Consider the following 10,278-nt stretch of genomic DNA (forward strand, 5'->3'; position numbering starts at 1 on the left):
AGGGGGCAAGACAACTGGCCTCTTGGAAGTATATATCGTTCAAATCCCAATACCCCACAAATCACACATACAAGGTAAGTAGGATAAATCCCTATAAGTGATCAATGAGGGGACTTGAATTCAAGACCTCTTCTTTTTTGAAAAAATGCCTTGGCCACGTTGGTTAAAAACAGTCCACTTTATTGTTGTATTATTTTAATATTTTTCTCTTAAAATTAATAAATATTTTTGTTAGATGTAGATCTAAATCATTCATCCAAAAGTATATGATCAATTAATGAATAATGCTTAAAGTGACCTCAGACTAGAATCTCATATCTCACTTTTTGACGTGAAAGGGGATAGGCTCCACCTTGATGTTACTCCAACACATGATTTTAAAACTTGTTTGAGATCGAGAAATATCCCCTGAGTCAACTCGGTATTAGGCATGGACGAGATGGATGGACAAGGCAATTTTTTTGGATGAGATATAAAACCCCAAATCCATTTTTCAAGTTTTTGGACGTATCAAAAAACTCGTCCGAGGCGACTCGGTATCTGTCATGCACGAGACGAGACGAGAAACCGAGTTTTAAAATCATATCGCATTAATGTTTCGACAGGGAAGTGGTTCAGTCACGATTCGCTTCCTAGAATTAGGAATAATATCTACGTGTTACAATTTGATTAGATAGTAAAAACATTGGACTGCATGCAATATCCGGCTTGAATTTGGTAAGAAACACCTCCCTCTGACGAACTTTCGTATGTTTCTCTCTCTGTCTCTCACTCGCGCGTTGTTGCTTGGTTATTTAACCTTTTTGTCTGCTTTCCGTCTCTTCCTGTTCTCTACGTCCAACAAGTCTTGTGCACCACGCTGTCCTACACTAGTCAAAGAACCCATCTTTGACTCGTTCTCTCTAGTCTCTAGTCTCTATGTACCGAACTTTCAGTCTCAGTTTCTTCTCATCTCTAAACAAAATCTACACTCTTTCATCAAAACCAGCTCTACCCATTTCAAAAAACCTAGGAAATACTGCAAAAAAGAAAAAGAAAAAGAAAAAAAAATGGGTAGTTTTTATGAAGCAAAGCATGGTATGTTCTTCTTTTTCTCACACCCTACCACTCTAATGTCTTCAGTTAGTGATTTACTCTCTGAACCTATTTACATGCATGGGTTTTCTATCATTTCCCATCTTGTTTTCTTGATTGTTCTATCTATGTATTGGGCTTACAAGAGACTCAACAAAATCACTAATCTTGAAAACTCAAAACAGAGCAGATTCTTATATTACAAACAGACCCTTTTTTCTTCTTTGTGTCTTTCATTGCTTAATCTTCTCCTATGTGTTTTAAACTACTTTTATTGGTATAGAAGTGGTTGGTCTGATGAAAACCTTGTGACCCAATTTGATTTAGGAACTAGAACACTTGCTTGGATAGCAATCTTTGCTTACTTACATATCCAATTCTCTAAATCAAGTGAGCTTCATAAGTTCCCCATCTTTCTAAGAATTTGGTGGGGTCTCTACCTTTTGGTGTCATGTTCTTGTCTTGTTACAGACCTTTTTTCGTATCGAAAACATCAGTTCTTACCAAGCCAAATCTGGGTTTTAAATTTTGTATCGGTCTTTGCGGGTTTATTCTTCTTTTACGTCGGATTGTTCAGTAAGAAGGTCGAAGTTGGGGCTCTTCTTCAAGAGCCTCTTTTGAATGATGGTTCAAGGAAGCGTTGTGAGGATGAAAATGTAAGTCCTTTTGCAAATGCGAACTTTTTCAGTATCCTCACATTCTCTTGGATGAGCCCTTTACTTGCCGCTGGTAACCGAAAAATATTAGACCTCGAGGATATTCCTCAACTGGCTGGCAAAGATGGTGTCAATGGAGTCTACCCAATTTTTAAATCTAAGCTCGATGATTATGCTAGTAATGGTAATGAAGTAACAAGTCTCAAAGTTGTCAAGGCATTACTCTTCTCGACATGGAGAGAAATCATGTTGACAGCTTTGTTTGTGCTTATATGCACTGTTGCTTCTTATGTCGGTCCATACTTGATTGACACTTTTGTACAATACCTCAATGGTCGTCGAGAGTTCAAAAACGAAGGGTATCTTTTGGTAGCCACTTTCTTTGTCGCGAAACTCATTGAGTGCCTCTCACAGAGGCATTGGTATTTTCAAACGCAACGAGTTGGTCTTAGGGCCCGTGCAGCTCTAATCGCAGCGGTCTACAAGAAAGGTCTTACCCTTTCCAGCCAATCGAGGCAGGGTCATACTACTGGTGAGATAATTAATTTCATGACGGTTGATGCTGAGAGGATTGGTGATTTTAGTTCGTACATGCACTGTTTATGGATGGTTCCCATTCAAGTTATTCTGGCTTTGTTGATATTGTACAAGAACCTCGGGCTTGCTACGATTGCAGCTTTTGTGGCTACCATACTAGTGATGTTGGTGAATGTTCCGTTGGGAAAATTACAGGAGAAGTTCCAAAAGAAATTGATGGAGTCCAAAGATGCAAGGATGAAGTCTACATCAGAGATTCTAAGGAACATGAGAATTCTCAAGCTTCAGGGATGGGAGATGAAGTTCTTGTCTAAGATAATTGAACTCAGGAAGAATGAGGAAGGATGGTTGAGGAAGTTCTTGTATGCGGGGGGCATGACCAACTTTGTCTTTTCGGGAGCCCCCACATTTGTGGCCTTGGTTACATTTGGGACCTGTATGCTTATGGGGATCCCATTAGAATCGGGGAAGATTTTATCTGCATTGGCAACATTTAGAATATTGCAAGAACCTATCTATACTTTGCCTGAGACAATCTCAATGGCAGCTCAAACTAAGGTTTCACTTGACAGGATCGCGTCATACCTCCGTCTCGGTGACCTTCCACCTGATGTGATAGAGAAACTTCATAGAGGTACTTCCAAGGTCGCGATCGATATAAACAATGGGAATTTCTCCTGGGATATTTCTTCCACTAATCCGACATTGAAAGATCTTAATTTCCAAGTGTTTCATGGCATGAGAGTGGCTATTTGTGGTACTGTTGGTTCGGGAAAGTCAAGCTTGCTTTCGTGCATTTTGGGGGAAGTGCCCATGGTATCTGGCACCATTAAGTTGAGTGGGACAAAGGCTTATGTCGCTCAATCTCCTTGGATACAGAGTGGGAAGATTGAAGAGAATATATTGTTTGGTGAGGAGATGGACAGAGAAAGGTATGAGAGGGTCCTTGAAGCATGTTCATTGAAGAAGGACCTAGAGATTTTGTCCTTTGGAGATCAGACAGTTATAGGAGAGAGGGGAATCAACTTGAGTGGGGGACAGAAGCAGAGAATACAGATTGCACGTGCTTTATACCAAGATGCTGACATATATCTTTTCGATGATCCTTTTAGTGCTGTGGACGCTCACACGGGAACGCATTTGTTTAAGGTAACTCTTCTTTCTTTGACATCTAATTCCTTGTTGTTTCGTTGAATATGATTCTGAGTTGTCGTTCACTAGTAATTGAGATTTTGGTTTTTTATTTTCTTTTGAAATCTATGTAGGTTTAGCTCATTGGGTATCCTTTCAATGAGACTATAGCTTTTTATTTTACTTTTTTTCCCCACTGTTTTGGTTAAATAAGCATTTAATCATTAAGGGATTCTTATTTGTGCAAATGATATGTCTAGCTTGGAACGAGCATGAAGAAACAAACAATACTTCTTTAATTTTGGGTTTTCTAATGGATTGGTCGCTCAAGATCTTTAGTCTCTACCCGGAACTGATGAAAAAAATTGGATCAAATTTTTATATAACTAACAAATCCTCTCATGGCAGGAATGTTTGCTTGGGCTTTTGGGTTCGAAAACAGTGATTTATGTTACCCATCAAGTAGAGTTCTTACCTTCTGCCGACCTTATCCTGGTGAGCATTTCTCTTCTTGTTTTTTCTACGTGACCTCTGATTCCAGGATGATGATTTTTTATCTTCTCTTGCTTAACAGGTAATGAAAGATGGAAGGATTACACAAGCAGGAAAGTATGACGAGATTCTTAGTTCAGGAACAGACTTCATGGAACTGGTGGGTGCACATAAGAAAGCTTTGTCAGCTCTTGATTCTGTAGAGACAGGATCGGCTTCTGAAAATTCAAGAAACGGAGAGGTTGATAAGAAGGATGAGCACAAAGAAGAAAATGAAAGAGAAGGGGAACCAAGTAAAACAGATGAGATAGTTGGGCCAAAAGCACAGATTGTTCAAGAGGAAGAGAGAGAGAAAGGCAGAGTTGGTCTTCAAGTGTACTGGAAATTTATTACTATGGTATATAAAGGAGCTCTCGTGCCATTGATATTGTTATCACAGATTCTCTTTCAGATTCTTCAGATTGGGAGCAATTATTGGATGGCTTTGGCCACTCCTGTGTCCGCTGATGTAGAAGCTCCGGTTAAACGCACTACTCTCATCTTTGTCTACGTTGCTTTGGCCATTGGTAGCTCATTCTGTGTCCTTGTGAGAGCCGTGCTTCTTCTGACAACTGGCTACAAGACAGCGACACTACTCTTCCAGAAAATGCATTATTGTATTTTCCGTGCCCCCATGTCATTCTTCGATGCGACACCGAGTGGACGGATACTAAACAGAGTATGTGATTTCTTCTTTTTTTTGTTTGCAAGTATAATTGAGGTCCGTTTGATGAATTTAAAAAATACTAGTATAGTTCTTCAGTTAACTTATGTAAGCTATACTCTCTTCCAGGTTTCTACAGATCAAAGTGCCGTGGATTTGAACATTTTATATCAAATTTCCAGTTTGGCTAGCTCAGTCATACAACTTCTTGGAATAATAGCGGTAATGTCGCAGGTTGCATGGCCAGTTGTCATCATTTTTATTCCGGTCATTGCTGCCTGCATTTGGTATCAGGTAATACTCATGTCCTTAAACTCTATTTCTCAAGTATTATAACCTCAATTTAAATCCATCAATCAAAGCAGCAGTAGATGTGTTCAAGTATGAGATGAGGTGTCAGACTTTGAATTTTGGAGAAACCCTCTCGTAACATAACATGTGGCTTTTGTATTTATTTCACATCCCTACTTTTATCGTTAATATTTGGGATACCTCCTTGGAGACACCACGTGTAATTCAAAGGAGAGGGTTCTATCGAAATTTAGAAGTGGGATGGCCGCTTCAAAGTTTTTTCTTGAAGAATTTGCGTAGCGATTCTAACATTGCATTTTGTATGTCCAATACAATATTGGTTGCTCCAAAATTTGTAATATCAGTTTGCACAATATTGTATTGGACATACAAAATGCAATGTTAGAATTGCTATGCAATGTAAAATAGCATGGCTGATTGGAGGATGACATCAATGTAAAATTTTTCCATATCCAATCACTTGAGTACTCCGAGTAATAGGATTTGTTACACTTCTTAATTTTTTTCCCCAGCAATACTACTTAACTCCAGCGCGAGAACTAGCACGGCTGACTGGAGTATGTAAAGCTCCAGTCATACAACATTTTTCAGAATCTATCTCGGGATCAACGACGATCAGAAGCTTTGACCAAGAATCAAGATTCATGGACATGAACCTGAAGCTGATGGATGGTTATTCCCGGCCCAAATTTAATGCTGCTGTTGCAATGGAATGGCTATGCTTTCGCTTGGATATGTTGTCGTTAATCACATTTGCCTTCTCTTTAATCTTCTTGATCTCTGTGCCAGAGGGAGTAATTGATCCCAGTAAGTGGATCCCATTTGAAATCATTTATGACACCATCATTGTGAAGCAGTATGAGTGATTGACCCACAGAAAGAACATTAATCTATTTTTTTCTCTTTTGTTTTCTAGGCATTGCGGGATTAGCGGTGACATATGGACTTAATTTGAACATGTTACAAGCCAGAGTCATATGGAATCTTTGCAATGTTGAGAACAGAATTATATCTGTAGAGAGAATACTTCAGTACGCAGGTATCCCAAGTGAACCTCCTCTTGTTATAGAAGCAAATAGGCCAGACAGTCGTTGGCCATCAAATGGAGAAGTCAATATTTGTGATTTGCAGGTACTATGCATTCTATGTCAAACATATTATTGCATAATATCTGAGGTGAGCAATGCTCACTTGTACACATGACTCCTACTCATACCGAATCTCTATGCCACATGTATGTAGGTCCGTTATGCCCCACACATGCCACTTGTCTTACGGGGTCTCACGTGCAATTTTCCTGGAGGAATGAAGACGGGTATTGTTGGGAGAACGGGTAGTGGTAAATCAACTCTAATTCAGACACTCTTTCGCATTGTCGAACCCGCTGCTGGTCAGATTCTGATAGATGGTATCAACATCTCCACAATTGGTCTGCACGACTTGCGGTCCAGGTTAAGCATAATTCCACAAGACCCAACCATGTTTGAGGGGACCATACGAAGCAACCTCGACCCACTCGAAGAGTACACTGATGAACAGATTTGGGAGGTGGGTTTTCATTTATACGAATACTAAAAACTGTGTTGAACTTTAACTTGCACAAAGGTTTCACCAATAGGACACTCTTCTACATAGATGTTATTTCATAACTCAAAATTAGGGGTGCAACTTGGTTTGGTTTTGTTCAGTTTGGGGCTGAAACCAAACTAACATAGGTCGGTTCCATTAAATAAGAATCAGAACCGAACAGAAATGCCAATAGAACCAAACCAACCCAAACCGAATTAAGGTCGGCTTGGTTCTATGGGTTGCCAATATTCTATAAATTTTCTCGGCAGAAAGATATTTTTAATTATATATATATATGGGGGCAGTTCAAGGGCCATATGTAAAAACATATGAAAAAACAATGGTTTTTCAAAATATGGGTTAGAGGTTTTGGATTGAGCTGATTTTTTGCGAAGATAGTCACTATGATGAGAAGATCATCCTCACAAAAAATCAGCTCAATCAGAAACTTCTAAATTCATCAAAAGTGATTTACAAATTAGTGACAAAAATTGGCAAATAATCGACGGTCCACATTCTAAATCACTTTTAATAGGGTTAGAAGTTTCAGATTGGACTGATTTTTTTGTCGGATGATCTTCCCATCATAGAGATCATCCTCACAAAAAATCAGCTTAATCTGAAACTTCTAACAAATATTTTGAAATTTTATTAATGTTACATTGTTTTTACATATGTTTTCTCATAGGTCCCTTGAACCTGACCCTATATATATATATATTGGAAATGTTCAGCAACAAACATTTTGACAAACATTTTGGCAAAACATTTTTCAAAATATGGGTTAGAGGTTTTGGAATGGGCTGATTTTTGGTGAGGATGATCTCTACGGTGAGGAGATCATCATCACCAAAAATCAGCCCATTCCAAAACCTATAACCCTTCAAAAATGGTTTACAAAAAATGGACGGTCCACGATTTTTCAACTTGTAAACATGGGGTTAGAAGTTTTGGAATGGGCTGATTTTTGATGAGGATGATCTCCTCACCTTAGAGATCATCCTCACCAAAAATCAGCCCATTCCAAAACCTCTAACCCATGTTTTGAAAAATGTTTTGCCAAAATGTTTGTCGCTGAAAGGGACCCTATATATATAGGGAAATGTTCAACACCCTACACTTTACCAAACGTGTTTTGGTGAGGATGATCTCTACGGTTAGATGATCCTCCTCACCAAAAATCATCCCATTCCAAAATTTCTAGCCCCACGTTTACAAGTTGAAAAATCGTGGACCGTCCATTTTTTGTAAACCATTTTTTATGGGGTTAGAAGTTTTGGAATGGGCTGATTTTTGGTGAGGATGATCTCCTCACCATAGAGATCATCCTAACCAAAAATCAGCCTATTCCAAAACTTCTTACCCATGTAGGACAAAACACGTAGGGTAAAGTGTAGGGTAAAGCGTAGGGTGTTGAACGAGACCCATATATATATATTACATGAGGGTTCAGTTCGGTCAAAATAATATGATGATGGCTCACGGCCAATTTGCACCCATCATGCACATCCACCATATCTGCTTCATCGATGATGCTCTTTACATCCTACATTAGCTTAAGTTGCTGAAACAAATTGCTCTGTTGTTTTAGGCTCTGGATAGGTGCCAACTTGGAGACGAAGTTAGGAAGAAGGAGGCGAAGCTTGATTCTACAGGTTTGTTGCTTCTGATGTTTACTAATATCTAATTTGCATGAGAAACTCATTTAACTCACATACAGTGAAAAATCTGTATTGGCTACTTGTATCTGACATCTCCAATACGTATACACACTCTCAGCTATTTATGTGATGCTCACTCATTTGGGTGTGCAGTTAATGAAAATGGAGAGAATTGGAGTATGGGTCAGAGGCAATTGGTATGTCTAGGGAGGGTACTACTAAAGAAGAGCAAAGTCTTGGTTCTTGATGAAGCTACTGCATCGGTGGATACTGCAACCGATAACCTGATTCAACAAACACTTAGGCAACAGTTCTCGGACTGTACAGTTATCACAATTGCACATCGGATAACTTCTGTTCTCGATAGTGACATGGTCTTACTTCTTGATAATGGTTAGTACAATCAAATGGGTTCATTTTAATCTAATTTATTTTTTAAGTCCTTGGGTGGTGTTTGAATCTCAATTGGGGCTTGTTTTGTGAGCAGGCCTGGTTGTGGAATTTGGCTCGCCAAGCAAGTTATTAGAAGACAAGTCTTCCTCATTCGCAAAGCTAGTTGCCGAGTATACTGTAAGATCAAATACTAGCTTCGAAAATTTGACTGAACTTTGAGTGTTGGTTGTTCGATGATGACGATAACCCAGCAGAGATGACTTATCCAATAGATGTTGTCCCTCATGAGGTAGTAATTATATTGGGAATGCTCGTTGCAATCTTCAACCACTCAGTGTTTGAAGAGCTTTAGGGCAGGACTATATCAGATTTGAGTTCTACTTTTCGTATCTTTTGGTTATGCCCTATCATGAATTAAAGGCTATCCGGGAGGAACGCTCTCTGCAATTATGATACAAGAGTTGATCTTCATATGTTGCAGACTGAGCGTTTTAGTTTAGTTTACTTTTAGATTTTGTAGCACATATAATAGTGCGAAATTAATAAAGATATGTTCTTGAGTTCAGAATTAGGCCCGATGTATCTTACCTTTCCGCGAATAAGGGTTATATGTGTTTTACAATGCTTTTGGCTGTTTGATCTTATGTTACCTGTTTCTTTGGTTTGAATTTGGGTTCGTGGTTCGCAACTTTCGAATGCATCTGGTTTGTAGGGGTTGGCAGAGATATTTCAATTCTTGATTTGTTTGGGTTAAGCTAGTTTGGTTTTGCTTGGGCAAATGTATAATTCATGCGTGCAAGTTACAAGAAGAATTATAATGTTAAAAAATATTCTAAGCGTTAATTGGAAATAAATACAATGTATTGCTCCATATTCTATTATATATATATATATGAGGTCTCTACGGTGAGAGAACCATCTTCGTGAAAAATCAGCCCATTTTGAATCTTCAAACCCCATAAAAAATGATTTACAAGTTGAAAATGATCTTTATGCTGAGGAGCAATAAATTTGGGAGTCTAACTCAAAATCAATTGGCAATGAGTAGAGAGGCCCAGGAGCTCAGAAGGAGAGAGACAAGGCAATCAGTGTTCGATCTGGGATAAAACTCAACATGTCCCGCACATGTGGGCTGGACTGAGCCGAAGCACATGGAGATATGAATCCCGCACATGTGGGTGGACTGAGCCGAAGCACATGGAGATATGAATTGGGTGACATGGAAGAGAGAAACGCCCACTCTGATACTATGATAGATTTGGGGGTCCAACTCAAAACCAATTGGCAATGAGTGGAGATGCCCAGGAGCTTATAAGGAGAAAGACAAGGCAATGCGTGTCCGATTTAGGACTAAACTCAACAATCATCCTCATAGAAGGTTTGTTCCTCTGTCGTAAATATATACATGACAAAAGATGGTTAAGAAGCATAATGGAATTTCTCAAAAAAACACTTTATAACTCCATTATTTGGTTCGCCGGACCCAATAACAAAATGCAGTAAATTAGAATGGTGGCTTTGCAAATTGTGTTAGTACATGGTTCGTTTTATTCCATGAACCTAGTATGAATCATATAGTGAACTGTTTCACTTCGTACCAGTTAATGGTGATTCTTATAGAACCAAAAGATAGAACGTATAAGAATAAATTGCATTGAAAGAGCCAAAGAAAATTGATAACAAACATTATATTTTTGGATGTTGAGATGCTACTAATAAAAATTAATTAAAAGAAATTAAGTCTAAACTT

General features: G+C 38.7%; 1 protein-coding gene across 1 annotated transcript; it reads left to right on the forward strand.

Annotated features, from left to right (window-relative positions):
- The first annotated feature begins 308 nt into the window (after window positions 1-308).
- LOC147391849 (ABC transporter C family member 3-like) lies at window positions 309-9,196 on the forward strand. Its single transcript, XM_086458747.1, has 10 exons — window positions 309-3,416; window positions 3,807-3,893; window positions 3,973-4,608; window positions 4,723-4,887; window positions 5,418-5,712; window positions 5,822-6,036; window positions 6,148-6,453; window positions 8,066-8,129; window positions 8,289-8,528; window positions 8,623-9,196. Exons 1-10 carry the CDS (start codon window positions 750-752, stop codon window positions 8,745-8,747), a joined length of 4,800 nt encoding a protein of 1,599 aa, XP_086314873.1. The 5' UTR covers window positions 309-749; the 3' UTR covers window positions 8,748-9,196.
- Window positions 9,197-10,278: the final 1,082 nt, after the last annotated feature.

This window comes from Akebia trifoliata, chromosome 11, assembly GCF_017979445.1.
Source record: "Akebia trifoliata isolate Shusen 1 chromosome 11, ASM1797944v1, whole genome shotgun sequence".
NCBI lineage: Eukaryota > Viridiplantae > Streptophyta > Magnoliopsida > Ranunculales > Lardizabalaceae > Akebia > Akebia trifoliata.

What these genes read in the sequence shown, in the direction of transcription:
- LOC147391849 (XM_086458747.1), top strand. Translation starts at nt 750, where the DNA reads ATGTTTCTCTCTCTGTCTCTCACTCGCGCGTTGTTGCTTGGTTATTTA. An exon ending in GGCGAAGCTTGATTCTACAG is followed by an intron (nt 8,130 to 8,288) that starts GTTTGTTGCTTC and finishes TTGGGTGTGCAG; the next exon opens with TTAATGAAAATGGAGAGAAT. An exon ending in GGTCTTACTTCTTGATAATG is followed by an intron (nt 8,529 to 8,622) that starts GTTAGTACAATC and finishes TTTTGTGAGCAG; the next exon opens with GCCTGGTTGTGGAATTTGGC.